At 51.1% G+C, this 22,219-nt stretch overlaps 1 protein-coding gene across 3 annotated transcripts in view; it reads left to right on the top strand.

Moving 5' to 3' along the window:
* Positions 1 to 699: 699 nt before the first annotated feature.
* Positions 700 to 22,219, top strand: part of USP48 (ubiquitin specific peptidase 48) — a 34,304-nt gene continuing 12,784 nt past the window's right edge. For 2 of the 3 annotated variants that reach the window (XM_058818818.1, XM_058818817.1), the window contains exons 1-15: positions 700 to 908; positions 1,793 to 1,913; positions 1,994 to 2,135; positions 3,554 to 3,681; positions 5,991 to 6,115; positions 6,672 to 6,780; positions 7,973 to 8,106; positions 8,254 to 8,336; positions 8,905 to 9,084; positions 11,575 to 11,700; positions 15,120 to 15,269; positions 17,600 to 17,800; positions 19,030 to 19,144; positions 19,273 to 19,403; positions 20,694 to 20,765. In XM_058818818.1, coding sequence (XP_058674801.1) covers positions 775 to 908; positions 1,793 to 1,913; positions 1,994 to 2,135; positions 3,554 to 3,681; positions 5,991 to 6,115; positions 6,672 to 6,780; positions 7,973 to 8,106; positions 8,254 to 8,336; positions 8,905 to 9,084; positions 11,575 to 11,700; positions 15,120 to 15,269; positions 17,600 to 17,800; positions 19,030 to 19,144; positions 19,273 to 19,403; positions 20,694 to 20,765 — 1,951 coding nt within the window. In that variant the 5' untranslated portion in view covers positions 700 to 774. Of the gene's footprint in view, positions 909 to 1,792; positions 1,914 to 1,993; positions 2,136 to 3,553; positions 3,682 to 5,831; positions 5,914 to 5,990; positions 6,116 to 6,671; positions 6,781 to 7,972; positions 8,107 to 8,253; positions 8,337 to 8,904; positions 9,085 to 11,574; positions 11,701 to 15,119; positions 15,270 to 17,599; positions 17,801 to 19,029; positions 19,145 to 19,272; positions 19,404 to 20,693; positions 20,766 to 22,219 lie in introns of those variants that run through there. The other variant, XM_058818819.1, reaches the window with a different exon arrangement.

Raw genomic sequence — 22,219 nt, 5'->3', positions numbered from 1 at the left:
CAGGAGAGGGGTGCAGTGGGAGGATTTAGGGAGTGCAGGGGTGTACGAGCCCGGGAGGTTCTGGTACAGGGAGGATTACGGTATTGGGGTGCGGTATGGGGTGTGGGATATGGTTTGGGGGTGTGGGAGCTCAGGGGGTCCGGGCTCCTATGGCGTGGGGGGCTGCGCGAGATGACACATGTGCAAAGGGGTCTGGCAGGGGTGCAGGGCTGGGGGGCTCAGAGGGGTCTGGGGGGGTGCAGGGGGCTGGGGAACTCTGGGGGGCTCTGGGGGCGCGGTGCGGGTGGTGGGACCCAGCGCGCCCCGCGTCACAGGCCCCACCCACATGACCACAGGCCCCGCCCACAATGAAGCGAGCTCCGCCCACTGTGCAATAGGCCACGCCCGTCTGGCCACAGGCCACGCCCACACCGCATCAGTTTCGCCCCATATCAAGCGAGCCCCGCCCCCTACGTGCACAGGCCACACCCCCTCCGGCTGCGCATGACAGCCACGCCCCCTAGGGCTCAAGCCCCGCCCCTGGCGCACAGGGGCCCGTACCTGGCGCGCCCAAGCCACGCCCCTATGGCGAGGCCCCGCCTCCAGCCCCGCGCGTCGCGGCCCGACACCGTCAGTGCCTCGCGCCGTCACCGCGTCGCGCTCGTGGCGTCAGCGGCCCTGACGGCGGCGGGAGGGGCCGGGCGGGACCGGGCCGGGACCGGGGCGAGGAGCGGGACGAGGAGCGGGACAAGGAGCGCGCCGGGCCGGGGCAGCCCCGGGGCGCCGGCGGGAGCGATGGCGCCGCGGCTGCAGCTGGAGAAGGCGGCGTGGCGCTGGACCGAGACGGTGCCGCCCGAGGCGGTGGCGCAGGAGCACATCGAGGCGGCCTATCGCGTCCGGCTGGAGCCGTGCCAGCGCGGAGCCTGCCGGTACCGCGGGGCCGGGCCGCGCACACAACCCTCCGAGCCCCTGCTCCCTCCCGCCATGAGGCGCGGGGCGGTCCCCAACCCTGCCGGGCTCCCGCGGGGTCGGTGGAGGCTCCCCCGTGTTCTCTTCTGGGGGATCCCATTCCCCGGGCTGGGCCCTCAGCGCCCTGTGTGTCCTTGTGGGGCTCCCTTGGCTGGGGGGTAACTTCTGTCTCTCTGCTCAGACACAGGGGTCCGACCCTCCCCGGGCTGTGGGGAACCCCTCTCCTTCCCTGGCTCCTCTGATGTAGGGGAACTCCCCTGGGGTGGTGGGAGACCCTCATGCCAACCTGGCTCCCAGGCAGATACAGGACACCACCCTGGTGTTGTGGGGTGGGTTCTTCAGATTTAGGGGAGCTCCTATAGGGTGCTTGCTAGTCCCGCTCCTTGCTTGTCCCTCCCCATTTTTAGGATAACCTTGAGGTTGTAGGGAATCCCTCTTCTTACCTGGCTTCTCAGATGTAAGGAAATATTCCCACCCCAGGGTTGTGGGGACCCCTCTATGCCTGGCTCCCCATTTATGGGGGATCCCTGTGGGCTGAAGGGAACCCATCTCCTTGCCTGGAGTTGGGGCAAGCCCTGTCCCTGCCTGACTTCCCTGATATAGCAGATCCCCTTGGTCCTGGCATCCCCTTTTTTTACCTAAAAACCCCTCTGGTTCTCCACCTCCTTCCTCACCCATGACCACTGGTTTTGGGGAGGGGGGTTTTCCGTGTCTCATCCCATTCAACATTACGTGCTTCCCCATATCCCCCCCACTGTCACCCTGCCAGCCCTTGGGGGACACGGGGGTGACAGCTGGGGTCTGTAGGAGACACGGGGGTGACAGCTGGCGTCTGTCTCCCCAGGAGGAACTGCCGGGGGAACCCCAACTGCCTGGTGGGCATCGGGGAGCACGCGTGGCTGGGCGAGATCGATGAGAACAGCTTCCACAACATCGACGACCCCAACTGCGAGCGCCGCAAGAAGGTACCCAACCCCGCCATGGGGCCAGGGACACGCTGGGGACAGGGCAGGTGACCTCAGCTGGCTCTTTCTCTGTCCCCCAGAACGCCTTTGTGGGCCTGACCAACCTGGGTGCCACGTGCTACGTCAACACCTTCCTGCAGATGTGGTTCCTGAACCTGGAGCTGCGGCAGGCGCTCTACCTGTGCCCCAGCGCCTGCGGGGACGGCGTGCCCAAGGACGCAGGTGAGTGGCACCTGTGAGGGGTTTGTTCCCGCCCTAAAACCCCACCTTGGCGTTAGGCTGGTCAGGTGAATTCATGGGGGAAGCTGTGGCTGTCCCTGCACTGTTGGTTTGGAGCTGTCATCTGGATTTTGGGGATGAACTGACCTTAATCCAGGTGATGTCCTGTGACCGTGTTCACAGGGGTCTGAGGATGAGGGAAGAGATGAGGATCTGACTCCATGTTTCAGAAGGCTTGATTTGTTATTTTATGATATATATTACGTTAAAACTATACTAAAAGAATAGAAGAAAGGATTTCATCAGAAGGCTGGCTAAGAATAGAATAATAAAAAATGATAGCAAAAGCTTCTGTCTCAGACAGTCTGAGCCAGCTGACTGTGATTGGCCATTAATTACAAACAACCAACATGAGACCAATCACAGATGCACCTGTTGCATTCCACAGCAGCAGATAATCAATGTTTACATTTTGTTCCTGAGGCCTCTCAGCTTCTCAGGAGGAAAAATCCTAAGGAAAGGATTTTCCATAAAAGATGTCTACGACAGTGTCCTAGGTCAGAGTGATCTGAGCTGGTTGAAAATGGTTTGGTTTGGTCTTGCTTGCCAAGGCTGGTGGTGGTGCTGGGGGTGGAATGTGTGGGTCAGGGTTGGTCTGTGCTGTGGCAGGGCTGAAATTTGGGCCCCACACAGGATTAAGTCTCCTAGATTTTTCTGCTCTTGGAGATCTGGGTCAGCACAGCCACCTCAGCTCTTTCATGGTGGTTGTAAATGATGTTTCACCTTCTGGGGTAAATAAGAAGCTGTTTTTGGGGTAGTTGGTGCATGCTGTGTAAACCCTTCACTCATAGCTCGTGCTGGGCACTGCAGGATGGAATCTTGGGGTCCCTAAGGTTGGAGAACTCCTCCAAGATTATCAGTCCAACCATTCCCTCAGCACTGCCAAGCCCACCATCAGCCCATCTACCCATTTGCCACACCCAGACAGGTTTTGAGCACTTCCAGGGATGGGAACTCCACCACTGCCCTGAGCAGCTTGTTCCAGTGCCTGACCATCCTTTCCATGGAGGAATTTTCCTTTAAATCCTACCTAGACCTCTCCTGGTGCAACTCAAGGTCATTTCCTCTCATCCTGTCCCTTGTTCCCTGGGAACAGAGCCTGGCTTCACCCTCCTATGTGAAAGTTGCAGAATGTAAATATTTACAGTTGGACTTGATGATCCTAAGGGTTTTTCCAACCTAAATTATTCTCTATTTAGCTTGTGCTGGGATGTGCTATCATCACCTACACGATCCACTTCAGTTTTCCTGACAACTCAAACTACTTTTCCTTCCAAGCCCATCACTTTTACAAGGTTGTGAAACACTTGGAGCGATCCCTTCTCCCCCTGAATTCCTGCTGTGCCTTGTGTTTTTCCCAGACTATGAGCCCCAGACCATCTGTGAGCACCTGCAGTACCTGTTTGCTCTGCTGCAGAACAGCAAGCGGCGCTACATCGACCCCTCAGCCTTTGTCAAGGCGCTGGGGCTGGACACGGGGCAGCAGCAGGTGTGTGTGTGTGTGGGGGGGGATTCCTGGCACTTCCAGAAACTGGGAATCACCCCTGGGTGCTCACTGGGCAGCTCCCAGCTGGATCTGGCTGCAAACATGAAGGGGGAGGTGGGGCTGTGGGCCCCTGATAGAGTGCAGGGGGAAACAGGAGGGGACCAGGACAGCAGGAGTGCCCAGGGAAGAGCCCAAGGAGGGATGGGATGGGGCCAGGGAGGTGAGGAGTCCAAGGGGTGATGTGATGGGGACAAGGAGATCAGGAGGAGAACAGGGAGCAGTGTGGGATCAGGAGGGTCCCAAGGAGGAATGGGATGAGGACAGGGAGACAAGGAATAGCCCTGGGAGTGATGGGATTAGGACATGGAACAATGGGATGATGATGCAGAGATAAGGAGGAGCCCAGGGGCAGTGGGATGGAGACAGGGAGATCAGGAGGAGTCCAAGGAGGGATGTGATGGTGGACAGGGAGATCAGGAGGAGAACAGGGAGCAATGGGATGGAGAGAGAGAGATCAGAAGGGTCCCAAGGAGGAATGGGATGAGGACAGGGAGATGAGGAGTCCGAGGAGGGATGTGATGGGGACAGGGAGATCAGGAGGAGAACAGGGAGCAATGGGATCAGGAGGGTCCCAAGGAGGGATGGGATGAGGACAGGGAGATAGGAGGAACCCATGGAATGATAGGATGGGGCTAAAGAGCCATGGAATGAGGCCAGGGAGATCAGGAGGAGTCCAGGGAGTGAGAATGGGGAGTGATGGGATGGGGCCAGGAAGACAAGGAGGATAACAGGGAGCAATGGGATGGAGAGAGGGAGATGAGGAAGATCCCAAGGGAGGGATGAGGACAGGGAGATAGGAGGAACCCATGGAATGATGGGATGGGGCTAAGGAGCAATGGAATGAGGCCAGGGAGATGAGGAGGAGTTCATGGAGTGAGGGAGTGAGAATGGGGAGTGATGGGATGAGGACAGGGAGATGAGGAGTCCAGAGAGTGATGTGATGGGGACAGGGAGATCAGGAGGAGAGCAGGGAGCAATGGGATGGAGAGAGGGAGATCAGAAGGGTCCCAAAGAGGAATGGGGTGAGGACAGGGAGTTAGGAGGAACCCAGGAATGATGGGATGGGGCTAAGGAGCAATGGAATGTGGCCAAGGAGATCAGGAGGAGTCCAGAGAGTGAGAATGGGGAGTGATGGGATGAGGCCAAAGAGACAAGGAAGAGCCCTGGGAGTGATGGGATCAGGACCTGGAACAATGGGATGATGATGCAGAGATAAGGAGGGACCCAGGGGCAATGGGGTGGAGACAGGGAGATCAGGAGGAGCCCAGGGAGTGATAGGATCACAACATGAAACAATGGGATGAATACAGGGATACAAGGAGGAGCCCAGGGAGCAATGGAATGAGGCTAGCAAGTGCTAAGTGCAGATCAGGAGGAGCCAGGGGAGTGGTGGGATGAACCCAGGAGGGATGGGATGGGGCCAGAGCTGCAGTGAGGGTCCCAGTGAGCTCCATGGGCTGCTCCTCCTGGGGCTTGGGTGGTGAGAGGGCCTCCCAAGGGTGAGGAGATCCTCAGGGGGAGGTGGATCACAGGAGCCAGCCAGGATTCCAGGGCAGCATGTGGGAGCTGAGAGCTGCAGGGCCCTGTGGGGCTGCAGCTGGAGAGAGCCTGGGAGAGGGGCAGGGCTGGGAAATCCACTTGGAGAGGTAATGGGAGGTTTTGGAGCAAGAGCAGAGCACTGGCAAGTGTTCCTTGGGAGGGTCAGGAGAGGAAGGAAGCTGACCAGGGACACCAAAGGGCAGCTGAGAGAGGCCAAAACGTGTTTATTTGTGGAAGAGAAGAACCAGGGCAGAAGAGAAAGGCCCTGAGCTGGGTGTGGGGAAGCTCAGGAGCATTGCTGGGATCACCCAAAGGACAGCTTCTCATTTTTGGGGTGTTTTTATTTCTCTTCTCAGCTCTGATCTGAGCAGGGACAGCTGCAAAGTGGAGGATCAAGGGGCTCGAAAGCTCCACAGGAGGGTTTTTATCCCTTCCAGAATCCTGGGAGGAGCAGGCCAGAAGTCAAAGCCCCCAGCAGGGCTGGCAGGGAGCCAGGGCAGCTCCTGCTGTGCTCCCACACCGAGGGCCTCACTCTCCTTTTGGCCAAATTCCTCTGTTTTCCTCAGTTCTCCTGCCTGTTCTTTATTTTCCATGCTGCTCACGGAGCCTCAGCTCAGCCTGTGTGGAGAGCTTGGGGTAATTAGCAGTGAATTAGTGACAGGGCTGGGATTGTGCTGTGGTGGATTGTTAATGAACTTGGTTTTCTCTTTCAGGATGCCCAGGAGTTTTCCAAGCTGTTCATGTCCCTGCTGGAAGATACTTTGTCCAAACAGAAAAACCCAGATGTCCGGAACATTGTGCAAAAGCAGTTCTGTGGAGAGTATGCCTATGTCACAGTGTAAGTAATAATTCTGGGAAGACCCTTTCTGTAAATATTTAAATTTTTAGAAGGATTTAGGAGGAGACTATCCCTCCTAGCAACAGGAGCAGGCAGTTAAGCTGCAGCAGAAACACTTTCTGGGAAATATTTACCTTTTCCTTTCCTGTTCCTGTGTGTGTGGTGTCACTGTGACAGTTCTGCAGCTGCTTTTACTCCTTTAATGAGAATTCACCAACTAAACCTGCAAGTGAGTTAATGGAATGGCAGGTCCTGCAGCCAGAAAACAGCATCATGGGTGTTGTATTTTCATTCCTGTCTTCTCAGAGCTGGGAATTTCACCTTAAAAATAAAATATAACGGTACATGCAAGTTGTGACAGGTCCTGGTAGGTGCTGTTAAGTTGTTTAAACCTTCTCCTGGCGTTTTTATGGTGTGGAGGTGTGAATCTCCTTAGCCCTGACTTCACTTTTTCTCCTGGTTTTACACAAGGAATATTTTATTAAAGGCTTGGGAGCCTCAATGCATAAGCCCTGACCTGTCCTCAGATATATTTTTGTCTTCTTTCCCATCCCAGCTGCAACCAGTGTGGCAGAGAATCTAAACTGGTGTCTAAATTTTACGAGCTGGAGTTAAACATCCAAGGACACAAGCAGTTGACAGACTGTATAACAGAATTCCTCAAGGTATGAGCTCGTTGGGGTTGGAGTCCTGCTATTTTTAGCAAGGAATTTCAGTTCCTTCCTCCAATTCACAGCCTTCGAGGTCAGTGTTGGGGTGAAGCCACTGACTTGGCTCAGGGAGCTCCATCCAAGTGAAAATGTTTTTTCCTGCAGACCTAAAAAATGAGGATTGAGGCACAGAGCAAGGAATAACTCTGTGATAGCACATGCTCCTGTTATGGCTTTAAAAAGCACTTGAAAATTGCATTTTTAGTTAAAATACTTTGCCAGGAAAGTTAGGGAAAAGTCTCTGCCTGCTTTGTCACGGATAGCACTGGGAGAACGGCTGCTTTCCATGTTTTCTGTGTCAGTGCTCATCTGCATAGCAACAGGAGACATTCCCTGCTGAAAAATGTGCTCTCAGAAGTACCAGGGAGTGCTGGGAATAGCTGCAGGAACAGCTGCAAGTGCCCTCGATTCAGCTTGAAAATTTCTCTGGATATGAAATTCAGCTCTGGCACACTAAGGTGTGGATTCCACTCCAACTATTTAGGACAGAACTGACCTGAACCCCTTCCTTGAGCTCCTTGCTTGCTCTGGTGCACTCAGCAAACCAGTTGCTCTGCCTGGGAGGTCTGCTATGAAAAAAAACTGGTTTGGGTGCACAGATTGAATTCCTGAATTGGAGAACTTGACATTTGTCTGCTCCTCCTTCACACAGAGCAACCCTGTGACGTTTTTAGAGGGGTTGGAATTTTCCTCTGGCCTAACCCTGCCCTTGGATCTGCTTAGGCAGTGAGTGACTCCTGCAGGGTGATTTTGGGTGGCTGAGCAGAGGGTTGTAGTTTCCAGGCTAAAATGTGGCTTTACATTAACTGGGTCCATGTGAACTCATAAAAGGGGTGATTTAATTATTTTCTTTGGTATAAACCAACTCAGCCAAGCAAGGAGCAAGAGTAAGAGATCTGAGAACTTGGAATGGGGCTTGATTCAGTCTAAACTTTGCCTTAAAGTGAGAGCAGCCTGCTGTGGCCATGCTGTAAAGTGCAGTCATTAGTGTGTCTTTAACTCAGAAAAATTCAGGCAGCAGCTGAGAAGAAACTTAAATAGTTAAAATAACTTTGGTGCTTCTCATTCTCCAGCTGTTGAGTAGCTCAATTGACTTTTCAGTGCTGACACGTTCTCAAGACCTTTCCCTCTGCCTCTCCACACTCAGGAGGAAAAATTAGAAGGGGACAATCGTTATTTTTGTGAGACTTGTCAGAGCAAGCAGAATGCCACGAGGAAGATCCGGCTGCTCAGCCTGCCCTGCACCCTCAACCTGCAGCTCATGCGCTTTGTGTTTGACAGGTGAGTGGGAACACCCTGGAAGCTCTTGGGGAAGTCACCACCCTGCTCTTCCTGCTTTAATTTGAGGTGTCTGAGCCTCTCAGGGTGGTGTTTTGGGATGGGAGCTGTTGTTGCTGTGCCCTGAGCCACAGCTTTGCCTCCACACAGACAAACTGGCCACAAGAAGAAGCTGAACACCTACATTGGCTTCTCAGAGCTGCTGGACATGGAGCCTTTCATGGAGCAAAAAAGTGAGTTTTTTGTTATCTTTGCCCATTGCCTCTTGACAGATCTCTAATTCTATTTAGAAGGAAATTCCCTGTGAGGGTGATGATGCACAGGGTGCCCAGAGAAGCTGTGGCTGCCCCTGGATCCCTGGAAGTGTCCAAGGCCAGGCTGGGCAGGGCTGGGAGCAGCCTGGGATAGTGGAAAATATCCCTGCCCATGGCAGAGAGGTGGAGCAAGATGAGCTTTAAAATCCCTTCCAATCCCAACCATTCTGGGATTCTGTGATTCCTCTGAATTTTGATGGAATTCCTCTCGAATTTTTGCTTAAATTCCTCTCGAATTTTGATTGAATTCCTCTCCAATTTTGATTGAATTCCTCTCCAATTTTGATTCAAAATTCTGTCCAGACTTGTTTGAAGCCCGTATTTCAAACAACATCCCTGTTATTGAACCACAACCTCTTAGCAATGTCCTGAAGCGCTGTGAGTTCAAGTGCAGGCTTTGCTGCCTGGTGAAAACAGGAGGTTTTAGGGCAGGAAGGATGAATTGTGTTGGCTGCAGAGCTGTGTGTAAGTGCTGCCTGCCTTGCAGACGGGGTGTACGTGTACGAGCTGAGCGCTGTGCTCATACACCGTGGAGTAAGCGCCTACTCCGGGCACTACATTGCCCACGTGAAGGACCCACAGACAGGAGAGTGGTACAAGTTCAACGATGAAGACATTGAGAAGATGGAGGGGAAGAAACTCCAGCTGGGAATTGAGGAAGATTTAGGTAAAACCTTTCAGTTGTGAGTGCCTTTTTAAAGTAACTCTTTCTACCACAAGCACTGGTGTCCTGCTCCTCCTAACAGCAATCCTGGTGATTACAGCCAGATTTGCTTGTTTCAGCCCCGTGTGAGTGTTTACACCTCATGATCAGCTGCTCTAGTATTTTTCTGGCTGCCACATGGCAGATAAAATGCTGATAACACGGGCAGAGGGTTCCTATCAGGGAGCAACAGGCGGCTGCCATTTCCTTGGAACAGATAAGGAGAATGCTTTCAGTTTTCCTTAACACATTATGGTTGTGTTTCCACTGAGGTGTTTTACTTGGAGGCAGTAAAAAAGGTTTTTGATCCAAACAACAACTTGGAAGCTAAAACTGCCTTTTTACTCTGAGCTTTTTCCTTGGTTCTTTTCTGTTTTACTAGCTCATTGTGTGCTGCCCATATCACTGTGTTCCTGAATTGGAGAATTTCTTGGAGATTCTTGGAAAGCTTGGGCTGAGGATGTGAATTTCTTACTCTGCAGTCAATAAATAAGAACAGCTCGTTTTGGAGTTGAAATGGTTTTGTAGTGGCTCAGTGTTCTCTAGTGCAGGTGCTCACAGCGGGGAAAGCCAGGGAAATGATGAAGAAATTCACTTGCAGTGCAAGCAATCCATTCCCAGGAATTGTTACCTACCAGGATGCTTTGCTGTGGTTAGAATTTATGGAATGTTGTTTTTCTTTAAGAGAAAAAAAAAAATCTGCAGATTTAAGTGCTCTCTTAAGCCTTCTCCCATTTCCTTGTTCTCACCTCCACGATGCTTCTTGAGGTGCTGGAATGTGTCCAGAGATGGACAGTGGAGCTGAGGAGGGGTCTGCAGCACAAGGAAAAGAGTCTGGAGAACTTCTGAGGAGCAGCTGGGGGAGCTGGGAAGGGGCTCAGCCTGGAGGAAAGGGGGATCGGGGGGACCTTGTGGCTCTGCACAGCTCCTGAGAGGAGGGGACAGCCCAGGGGTCGGGCTCTGCTCCAGGGAACAGGGACAGGAGGAGAGGGAACAGCCTCAGGCTGTGCCAGGGGAGATTTAGGTTGGACATTGGGAAAAATCCTTCATGGAAGATGCAGTCAGGCATTGGAGGAGGCAGGGCAGTGGTAGAGTCACAATTCCTGGAGGTGCTCAGGAAGTGTGTGACCATGGCACCTGGGGACAGGGTTAGTGGTGAGCCTGGCACTGCTGGGTTAATGGTTGGCTTTGATCATCTTGGAGGGCTTTTCCAGCCTTAGTGAGTCCCTGATCCTGCCTGTGCCACCACTCTGTCCCATTCCTCTTGGAATGAGGACATTCCTTCCTCTGCTCAGAGCTGGCCCAGGCTGGAGCTGGCTGGACATCTAGTGGTGCACAGGGAAACTGAGCCCTGAACAGCACCAGGGCAGCTCAGCCTTTGTTTTTACCCTCCCCACTCACCCAGTGCAACAAATGAGATGCAAGTAAACTGCTGTGCCCTCAATTTTATAAAGTTTCATGACCTCAGTTTTATTAAGGTTCATGCTTAACTGTAAATGTTCTTATTTCTCGTATTTCAATTCATGGCTGTTTAGAAAATAGAAGTAAAGTGTGTTTAGGAGCCTCTTTAAGCTTGGAGCTCAATATTTGTATCAAGTTTTGATGTAATTTGCCTGTTCTAGGCAAAACTGAGGCTTTTCTTTGTTACAAATACATGTAACAGCAGGAGAAGGTCAGTAACATAAACTGAAGGACTGTAGGGGGGAGAGTCTTGGCCATGCAGATGGGAACAATTTTGAAAATTCTTGGATAAAATGCAAATAAAGAGTCTGGGAAGTCCCCTAGATGGTGTTGGGGGAAAGGCACATGATTTTTTTCAGAATTTGGGGGAAAGAAACTTAATAATTCAATGGCCCACTTAGAGTTCAATTTATGGAATGTTGTCCCTTTAATTTATTTCTTTCTTTTGAATGGTTTGATTTTTGAAGCTGCAGCTGTAGATAAGTGTTTTCCTTGCCTCAGAATCCATCTGGAAAGAGCAGCTCTTGCAACACAACTTTACATCCCCCAGCAGCTGCTCAAAAACAACCCTTTCCACAGCTCTTGGCTTCCTAAAAGCTTTGCTGTGTTTTTTTTCATATGCACCATCACCTGTAAATACCATTTTCTTCCCTGAGGATTTGACTCTTTTCTTTGGAGTCAGGACAGCAGAACAAGAGGCAAAAGGGAGAAAGGATGTTTTTCCAAGAGTGGCTTTTGGCTCAGAGAAGTTCCACTGGGGAGAGAAGAAAGGCTCTTGAGAAGGGAGGTTCAGAACAGGCTCCTAAATTTAGTCCCTTTGATTTACCCAGAAAGGCTGGAGAGATTTGGGGCTTTCTTTGGGATACAATTTAGAGCCGTGCCAAGCCCAGTGCTTGGCACAGAGAAACTGGCTGGGTGGCACACTCATGCCGTTAATGGAGGGCCAGGGAAGGAGCTGGTGTGTTGCTGAGGCTGTGCCTTTTGTTCCCACAGCGGAGCCATCGAAATCCCAGACCCGCAAGCCCAAGTGCGGGAAGGGCACGCACTGCTCCCGCAACGCCTACATGCTGGTGTACAGGCTGCAGGCCCGGGAGAAATCCCTCACTGTGCAGGTGCCAGGTGAGTCCTGGGGTGCTGCTGCTCCATCCCTCACTGTGCAGGTGCCAGGTGAGTACTGGGGTGCTGCTGCTCCATCCCTCACTGTGCAGGTGCCAGGTGAGTCCTGGGGTGCTGCTGCTCCATCCCTCACTGTGCAGGTGCCAGGTGAGTCCTGGGGTGCTGCTGCTCCATCCCTCACTGTGCAGGTGCCAGGTGAGTACTGGGGTGCTGCTGCTCCATCCCTCACTGTGCAGGTGCCAGGTGAGTCCTGGGGTGCTGCTGCTCCATCCCTCACTGTGCAGGTGCCAGGTGAGTCCTGGGGTGCTGCTGCTCCATCCCTCACTGTGCAGGTGCCAGGTGAGTCCTGGGGTGCTGCTGCTCCATCCCTCACTGTGCAGGTGCCAGGTGAGTCCTGGGGTGCTGCTGCTCCATCCCTCACTGTGCAGTGCCAGGTGAGTCCTGGGGTGCTGCTCTTCCACCCCTCACAGTCCAGGTGAGTCCCTGGGGTCCTCCTCTTCCATCTCTCACTATCCAGGTGAGTCCTGGGGTGCTGCTTGTCCATCCCTCACTGTCCATGTGAGTCCCTGGGATCCTGCTCTTCCACCTCTCACTGTGCAGGTGCCAGGTGAGTCCTGGGGTCCTGCTCAGCCATCCCTCGCTGTTAGGTGAGTCCCTGGGGTGCTGCTCATCCATCCCTCACTGTCCAGGTGAGTCCTTGGGGTCCTGTTCAGCCATCTCTCGCTGTCCAGGTGCCACCTTAGTCCCTGGGATCCACAGGGTCCACCCCTCACAGTCCAGGTGCCAGGTGAGTCCTAGGGTCCTGCTCGGACATCCCTCACTGTGCAGGTGCCAGGTGAGTCCCCCAGGGGTCCTGCTCTTCTGTCCCCCAATGTCCAGGTGAGTCCCTGGGGTCCTGCTTGTCCATCCTTCACTGTCCAGGTGAGTCCTGGGGTCCTGCTCTTCCATCCCTCACTGTCCAGGTGAGTCCTGGGGTCCTGCTCTTCCATCCCTCACTGTCCAGGTGCCAGGTGAGTCCTGGGGTCCTGCTTGTCCATCCCTCACTGTCCAGGTGAGTCCCTGGGGTTCTGCTCTTCCATTCCTCACTGTCCAGGTGAGTCTTGAGGTCCTTGCTCAGCTATCCCCCACAGTCTAGGTGCCAGGTGAGTCCTGGGATGCTGCTCAGCCATCCCTCACTGTGCAGGTGCCAGGTGAGTCCTGGGGTCTTGTTTGTCCATCCCTCACTGTCCAGGTGAGTCCTGGGGTCCTGCTTGTCTTCCTGACAAGGACCCCAAGTCCTGAGGTCTTCCATCCCTCACTGTCCAGGTGCCAGGTGAGTCCCTGCAATGCTCTAGGTGGACCAGGAGGCAAAATTTTGCTTGAAGACCCCTTTAGAGCTAGGAAGGTCCTGGAGCCCCTCTGCTGTGGTTCCAGGCTGGAGAAGGCCCCAGGGAGAGCTCAGAGCCCTTTCCACTGCCTAAAGGGGCTCCAGGAGAGCTGGAGAGGGAACTGGGACAGGAGATGGAGTGCCAGGACAAGAGGGAATGGCTTCCCACTGCCAGAGAGCAGGGTCAGATGGGATATTGGGAAGGAATTCCTGGCTCTGGAGGTGGACAGGCCCTGGCACAGGGTGCCCAGAGAAGCTGTGGCTGCCCCTGGATCCCTGCAAGTGTCCAAGGCCAGGTTGGATGAGGCTTGAAACAACTGGGGATAGTGGAAGGTGTCCCTGGGTGAAAAAAAAAAACGATCTTCAAGGTCCCTCCCAACCCACTCCAGGATTCCATGATTTTTCACTGTTTGCCATGAGCCCCAAAGGTGTTGTCAGCACCTTGAGTGAAACCCCTGGATTTTCCAAGCACTTAATTAACATTAAACTGCCAATCCCTCCCATGTGCCCACTCAGACATTGCTTTGTTACCCAGCTGGTCAAGCTGGGAAGGGGTCAGGAGGAGATCGTCCCTCTGGGATTCACCATCCTGCCTTGATCCCAGAGGAGCAGGAGAGCAGTGTGGTTAAATGTCATCAGCAAGACACGAGGAGGTGAATAATCCTGACAGATGTCAGGTTCCCTCTGTGACTGCTTCAGCTTTGCCACATCAGGAATAAATGACATGAAAATAAAGAGGCTCTGAGCCCCCAGTGGGAATTTGGGCCAAGTGCCTTCGTGTTGTGCTGTGGAATTATGGGGGTGCCAGAGCTCCCTGTGGGCTTTGCCCTGTGGGTTTCATGTTTCCTGTTAGGCTGCTCCTTGATTAGAAATACTAATTAGGCCCCTGGTGCTGAGGTGTGTTCCCCCTTCCCTCATTTTCTGTGGAGTGGGGACAGCAGAGGTGGCAGGTCCCTTTGGGTCTCTGCAGAGGGGGTAAATCATACACCTAATTCCCCTCTAATAACACCCCAAACCTTTCCCAGGCCCCCCCGTTTAAAACACACCCTCCAAGACATAAAACTTCAGGAATTAGCACTAATTCCTGCCTGGATCTGTATTTTCAGCCTGTTTCCTGAGCTTTCTTGCTCTCCCTTTCCTCCTACCCCTCTGCCCAAAACAATAACTCAACAAAAACCTCCCCACCCAGCTCCAAATTCCTGCACAGCCCCGCGGTTGCCTTTGTTTCCCGTGGAATCCTGCCAGGGAACAGGGAGTGAAGGGCAGCAGTCGAGCTCTGTGGTTGTGGGGAGGTTTCATGGAACTGTAAATTTGAGGCATTTTGCTTTGATGCTGTTAAAAAGCTGCTTTTCCGGGACAGTGGAGAGACGTAACTTTGGCTCTGATCTCAAGGAGGTCAAGCTGGTTAGTTTGTAATATTGGATATTCTCCCAAGGTGGATATTTTGGTCAAGAATTAACCTTTTTGCAGCTATTTTAGCTCTTCAGAATAATTCTAAATAGGAAAAGGCCTCAGATAAGCAGAGCTTCCCTCACTGCTCCCTCACACCAGCCCTCTGAGGGAAGTGGTTTATCTTCTTTTTTCCTTGCTGAGGTTTGGTTTGTTTGGGGTTTTTCCATCAGTGGCAGCAAAAATCCCCATTCCCTTCACCTTTCTGTTGATCTGCCCTGGCTAATCTCCCATCTCCTGAGGGCTCTTTGCCCTTGGGTTTGCAGCATGCTGGATTGCAGGTTGTGACAGGCTTTGGGTGTATGCAGAGGGTGAAAATTTGTTTCCCTCTCAGAATGATGAGGAAGGACAGAGGAGCTGCACCTTAACATTGCAACCAACCCCAAGTAAATTATTTTCTTGGGTGCAAAACTTTGCTTTTAATAATTTGCAACCTTCAGTATCAGAGAGGGCAACATCCACGTGCTTGGCTTGGGGAAAGACCTCGCCCAGCAAGGCTGCGGGAGGGAATTTTTAGGTTTGTTGTCCCCAGATAACCCATGGTAATTAACATAGCTGGCATTTTCCCTTCAATTCCTGTTTTTCTTGGTTTTTTTTTCTTTCCCAGCTTTTCTGCAGGAGCTGGTAGAGCGGGATAACTGCAAGTTTGAGGAGTGGTGCAACGAAATGGCCGAGATGCGCAAACAGAGCGTGGCCAGAGGCAAGATCAAGCACGAGGAGGTGAAGGAGCTCTACCAAAGGTTACCCGCCGAAGCTGGTCTGTAAGACATTGTGGAGTATTGCTGTAGTAGAGCTGTTAAGCTTAGCAATGATTTGTGATTAACTCCCAACTCCTGTGGCCTTGCTGGAAGGCGTTCCCGCAGCCTTCTGCAAGGGGAGAGCTTCATGCATGCTTACATTTGTTTTCCTTTGCTTCTTTTCCTGCCTTAACCTATTTTTCTCCTTTCTTTGCTCATTCTCATGGCCTCTGGCATCGCTAATTCCCCTCCTGCTCCTTCCCCATCCGTCAGCCTCATGCTTTGTGACTCTTTTCTTCTGCCTGGTGAGCAGCTCAGCTCGTTAGGATCATCGAGGCGGAATAACTGCCTGCTCCCAAATTGCCAGCTCACAGCAGGTTTGGGAGCTGGTGAGCCCAATTCATCAGCAGGTAACAGGCTGAGAGAATGCCTGACCTCCAGCAGAAAATTACTGGATCCATCCCTGCCAGTGCTTCCCTGCTCCATGTCTCAGTTTTGTAGGGAGACTGGGGTTAAGCTTTTTCTCTTCTCCTTGTGTCTTGTTGCCTCAGCACACTGAGTTTTATTTCCCACTTTGTTTTTCTCACCCATCTCCCACAAAACTTGTTCTATCTATCCAGCCCTGAGAATTTGTCATCACTATATACCTCTCCTAAAAACTGCAGAATAATTACTATTGAAGACTTAAAAGTAGGTTTAATTGTGTGGCCTGTAAGAGAATTCACTGTTCAGCTTTTATTATTGGATGCTCAGAGTCCACCATGAGATTGGAGTAGCCCAGCAGCAACTCCTGTTCCTGTAAGCATCTGCCTCTCCAGTTTGGGAATGCAGGTGTCAGAAGGTGTCACAGCTCCTTGTGAGCCCGAGCAGCACTCAGATGTCACTGTGAGATCAGAGTTGTGCTGGAGGGATGAACCTGCCCTGAGTCACCCGTGAAAAGGAGCAGCAGCACAGTTCCCGTGTGCTTTTCCTCAGCAGGAACAAAAGAGTTTGCTCTCGGCAGTTCTGATGTGACAGAGGAATAAATCTCAAAAAAATATGATTTTTACAAGTGCAGGTGAAGCTCTTCTGCCCCAATTTGGAGATGACAAGACCTGAAACTTTGCCCTGAGGCACCCTCTGCCTGCTGCTGGCACGTCATGGGCACAGCACTTCCAGCACAGCTGGAGGCAGCGTCATTCCAGCACTGCTCCGGGTCCTATGTCTGTGGAGCTTGGGGCTGTCTCTGCAGCTGTGCAGACACGTTTTCTGCCAGCTTTGTGGAGCCTGCCCCAGAAAACCCTCCTTTCTGGGGGAGGCAGTTTCATCCCAAACTAGCAAACCGGTTCTGACAGCGACGCAATTCTCTGGAGGTCACGGCTGCGGCGGGCATTGCGTAAGATGAAAACACCATGGATTGAGGCTGTGGAGGAAAAGAGGCTTCACAAAGCTCCAGTGCAAGCTGCAGACACAGTGTTTTCCTGCCTTCTGTATTTTCCTCTTGCTTCTCTGTTGCTCCCTCCTAGGAAATATAAAGGATTTTTGCTCAGTTATAAATGTCACCGACGGGTGCATTTCCCCATGGTTTCAGAGCTGCCTTCATGGCAGCACAGAATGGGTTTGAAATCTTCCTAATTTCTTCCCAAATTCCCAGTCATCCACTGAAGAGTTAAGTAGTGATACTGTGCCTCAGTATTGAGATACAGGGGTTTCACCCCAACCTGCTCATACAAGCACTGACCTGCTCCTGAACCTCGGCTTTGTATTTCTTTTTCATCAAACAAGGGCAAACCTGCTGCACTGCTTCAGCAAAAAACCTAAGCAAGTTTCCATTTGCACTGTAAATTTTAGAATTTTCTCACCTAAAATTTTAAGAGACACTGAAAATTTGTATGCTGAAAAGACAGGGGGAACACTGATTTCGTCTCTGCTGTTGTTGCCTTTAATTTTCAAATTACCCCAGTGAACTGTCTCTGTTGTAGAAAAAGCCTGGAAAGTATGATCATGATTTAAATATTATATCAGTCCCTTGATGGATGATAGGAAAACCTTTCCCTTTCCTCAACTGCTCTCCAGTAATCCCCAAAAGGTTTGAAAGCACTCCCATTCCTCCTTGGAGGTGTTGCATATTGATTGCTGAATCCAAAATGATCTGCACATCTCAATCTCACGAAGCTCCTGTCTTCCAAGTCTGTGACACTGAGATCAGAATGGGGTGGGAGTAGCTAGATCAGACCTTTGAAAACTTGTACCTCAGAGATTTAATCCACAGTGATTGCCTGTTAATTTTTAAGAGTAATTATAAAATACCACCTGGTGTTGGAGCTGACATGTGTGGTCTTGTTTCTCTTTGTGTTTTCTCCCCTCCCAGGTTCTCCTTACGACTTCATCTCTCTGGAATGGCTGCAGAAGTGGCTGGATGAGTCCACTCCTCCCAAACCTATTGATAACACAGCCTGCCTGTGCTCCCATGGCAAACTGCATCCTGATAAGATATCCCTGATGAAGAGGATATCAGAATACGTGGCCGATTTCTTCTACCGCCGATATGGAGGAGGGCCCCGGCTCAACGGTAACATCTCCTCCCAGTCACCTCCTGCCTTGTGGTGTGGAGCCTTGTTATGCTCCCAGCCCTGTTTTGAGCCATCCTTCATCATCCTAACTTTATTTCAGTGCATGGCTTTAGTGCTGCCTTATTTCCAGGGGATTTTTTTAATGCCACGTAATTCTGTTACCATTTCCCAAACCTATTTAGGGTGATCACAGGGTCTGCTTTGGGCCTGGGCTGTTCCTGGAGGAATTGCTGTGGAGGAATGGGGCACTTGGCTTAGGAAACATAATACTTGGAAGATTTGAAGGCGATTCTAGAAAATAAAACTTGCACATGCAACACTCCAAACTCTTGACAATTATTTTCTGAGCACCCACAGCTCCTGTGTGTGGGCTGGGTTTTACGAAATATTAGGCCAAAAATATCCCTTCCTGTCTGTCACCTCATCCAAGGAAGCACTTACCTGTTAGCCTGCTCCTGCATCTACCACCCGTTCTGCATTTCAGGGTCAGCCCAGCCCCTCCAGGCTTTGGACATCCCCTCATCAAGCCCCAGGTTTCATTCCTTTTAGGAAGTTGCTCAGTAACTCCCACTGAGACCAAATTAGCTCAGCTCCTGCTGGGAGCTTGTAGGGAAGAAACTGCTTGTGACGCAGGCAGCCTTTGTGGGGAAAAACAGGGCAAGGTTTATTAGTCAAGTGGAAGGATTGCCTGAAGGGTTGTGCGTTGAGTATGGCTGGCAGGGAGGGAGGGATGGATAAAAGGATGGATGGACACGCTGCTTCACTTCTCCTCTTGCTCCAGGATGCAAATCTAAACCCACACCCAGCTAAGGGATTTCCACTCCCTTGGTCCTCCAGCCTTGCAGGAGGGTGGATTTTCTGGGTTGAGCTGTCAGAAGTGCCACAATGCAGATGTTTGTTTGTTTTCCTGGCATTTCCTGCCTCCTGTGGCTGGGTGCTGGGCTGCCCTGGCTCCCTGTGACTGCAGGAGCTGGGAGAGCAGATCTGTGAAGCAGTGGAACAGATCACAGCTCATTTGAAGTATTTTATGCTTCTTTAAGCTTCAAACGTGGCCTGATGGGGCTGTAACCCCCAGGATTTCCTCATTTACACATGAAATCACCCATCCTCAGGCAGGATAGTTGGTACACACCTATCTGAGGGCCTTCAAACCAGCAGGAAATGACCTGTGCAATAAACCATGCAATTAATAATGTAAAAACCTGTTTTTCTTTTCCCTCCCACCCAGTCAAAGCACTTTGCAAGGACTGTGTGGTGGAAAGGTGTCGAATCCTGAGGCTGAAGAACCAGCTGAACGAGGACTACAAAACAGTCACCAACCTGCTGAAGATGACAGTCAAAGGGTATGGAAGTCCCAATCATGCTTTTTAGAAGTGTTTAAACAGCTTTTTCCTAAAAAATTTCCCTGTTTGGGCTCTGAAGAAGGGAGCTGTGGTTTTGGGGTGCCACACATTTGCTTGTCTCCCTGCAGGACCGATGGGTTTTGGGTTGGAAAAGCCTCCTTGAGGAGCTGGCGTCAGCTGGCTCTGGAGCAATTAAATGAGCAAGATGAAGATGCAGAGCACAGTAATGGAAAAATGAATGGAAATGCACAAAACAAAGGTATTTACTCCTGATTTCCTCCTAATTTCTGCTGCTGTAGAGAGCTACCAGCTCTGCCTTATCCCTGCTAACAAAAAACACGTCAGAGGTTTCTGTAGCTGTTTTGTTCCCCTTGTATGAGTAGGGGGGAAATGATAATAAATAAAAAAAAGGCCTTCATTTAAGGAGCTTTTTCTTTGCTAATCTTGAAAACTGCGGGGTGATCTTCATGCTGGAGAGGGAGATGAGGTGATAAGTGGTTTTACAAAGCTGTGTGAAATTACCACCCCAGACACATGATCTTTTTATCCACTTTTCTCTTGAATGAGAGAGCACGGGGAAGGAAGAAACGTGAAAATTACCTTGGGGAAGGGATGATGATGTTTATTGTGAAGGTTGAGGGATAAAACAGCACAGCTGATGCAGCAGCACTGGGAAAACACAGCCTGGGATCAAAAATCATGAAGTGCACTCCATTCTGTGCCCATATCATGAGAGTAGATGGAGGTTTTATTTGCCTTCTGCTCTTTAAATGGTTGAAAATCGTATTTTCTTGAGCTCCTTTGAACTGGGTAAGAAGCTTGTTGGAATGGAAGTGGGAATGATGGCTCAGGGCATTGATCTTGGACTGGAGGGCACCTCAGCCCCCCTGATAAGGAGCACTCATGGAGAAAAGGGCATTTCTGAGTTACCACTCATCCTTCCTCGGGGTGACTTCGATTCACAACAGGTTGCAACTCCCAGTAGTGCATTTGAATTACTCACAAGCCAAGTTGCTCATTAGGCAGCTCGTTAGAGGCTCTTGCTGACACGTCATTGTCTCGATGATGCTCCATTCAGTGGCCAACGCTTGACTTTAACTAATTTAGAGACTGATGTAGGGCTTGTCAGCCCCCTGGCAGGCTCCCCCTCAGTTTGTCAGGCAGCATCTGGTTTAGATCAGGAATTTTGCCAGGAATTCTGCTCCTTTTGCTCTTACCTATGCTCCTGTTTAGGTTAAACTCGGAGATGTCTGGGAGCAGGGAACCCCTGCGGTGTTCCTGCCCTAACAAATGCATCCTTTGTAATCTCACAAAGGCCTGGCTTGTGCTCCGTGCACTTCAAAGCCCTCCTACGTGACCTGGGGGCTGTAATCCCGCCTGCCCACAGGCCAAGACATCGGAGAATAACAAATTTCCTTCCAAATTTTCCCTTGGGTGAGGGGGTTTGCTGTAATTTGAAAGGCAACCGTGCTCCTTTCCCTGTAAGAATTCTTTTCCTTGGGAGAGCAGCTCTGTGCAATCCTCTTGTATTCTTATTTTTTTTAATTAGATGAATCAAATGAAGAGAAGAGGGAGGAGGAAGAGGAGTTAAATTTTAATGAAGACATCGTTTGCCCTCATGGTGAGTCTCTCCGGGGGATGGAGCTGAATATCCCCGTTGTTGCCCACTGCTGCCCACATTGACCTTGTAGCCTTTGCTCCAGCTCTGGCCAGCTTGAGGAATCACTGCCCAAGAGTGCTTAATTCTCATTTTCCTGGTGTTTCTTGCCTCAAAAGTTTTCCTTGCAGGCAGACTCTGTAAGGACTCAGCCAAGCAGAGCTGTCAGATGCTGAGTTCCCATCCTTGCATGGGCAGCACCAAAGCTCTGCTGCAGCCATTTGGAAGCTCTAAAAACAGTAAGAGAAGAAGAGGTGATGTAAATCAGTGCAGGTGGGAGCTGAGAGTATCTGTTTAACATCCTGGTTTACATTAAATCGGGAGCACTCACCCAGCACCTGGGCCAGGACCACTCCTGGATATCGATTTCCCAACCTGCTGTGCTTTGGTGTTTGTTTACAGAAGGTTTTGACCTCCTGTAAGTTGTTTTGAAAGTGATGCCTCATTAGCTGCATCCTTGGCTACCCTGTTGTTTTAATCTCACTTTATTCCCAGCCATAAAACCCAGCTTTACTTAAACTCCTGTTTGCAGGCATCAGTTTGTGGGGAGGCTCCATCTTACCTCAGACTGAAGGAAAAATGGCATAAATTAGCCACACATCTCCTGTCATCAGAGGTAGTCAAGAACCTGGAGTAAGGCTTGAGAAATCTCATTTTCAAGCAGAGTGCTTGAGCACTTTGTCACGATTTTAGCTGTTACTCAGTGCCTTGAACGCTGCATTTCCCTTTGCCTCGGGGCTGCTGCTGTTCAATAAAAGCATGGAGCGTGGGGATGGAACATTTAGGGAGCCAGACACGATAAAAAAATAGGCCAACAGGCCTTTGGAAAATGTATGGTGTTAAATTGCTGGTTGATCTGTGACTTGGGGTCATAGCAGAATAAATAATACTAAATAAGGGGGCTGCTGGCAGGGCAGGATTTGTTGTCTTGAGTTAACCTCTGATTACTCATGGAAAACAAGCTTTCCACCTTGAAAAACTCCCTCTGCAGTGGATCAGCAAATCTCTAGTCTTGTTCCTATGGCCTTAATTTTGTGGTGGAGGAGGTTCCTGCCTCCATGGAGGCTTTGGAAAAGGCTGTGCTGGATCTGGGAGGGCTGGCTGGCCTCCAAGAATGCCACCCGGGCGTTCCCTTCACAGCTCCCTCTGCATCCCTGCTGCAATGCCTCGCTCTCCAGTAGCTGCCTGATCCCAGGGAATTTTTTCCAGATACCAAGTTAAGCCTTCTTTGATGTCAGTGCCCAAAACATGTCCCTGTGGGATGGTGGGAGTGGGAAGCAGGGTCAGCAGTGGTTGAGTTCATCTTCCAGATGGCAAAACACTTGTGCCCTGCAGACCCAGAGCTGATTTTTCCACCTCTTTCACTCACCATATCAATCTGTTTCCATTAATCATGTGGTGTCAAGGCTCTTATTTGT

The sequence above is a fragment of the Ammospiza caudacuta genome, chromosome 22 (genome assembly GCF_027887145.1).
Source record: "Ammospiza caudacuta isolate bAmmCau1 chromosome 22, bAmmCau1.pri, whole genome shotgun sequence".
Classification (NCBI taxonomy): domain Eukaryota; kingdom Metazoa; phylum Chordata; class Aves; order Passeriformes; family Passerellidae; genus Ammospiza; species Ammospiza caudacuta.
Note: the sequence above shows the minus strand (reverse complement) of the source record. Positions and strands in the feature narration are given on the sequence as shown.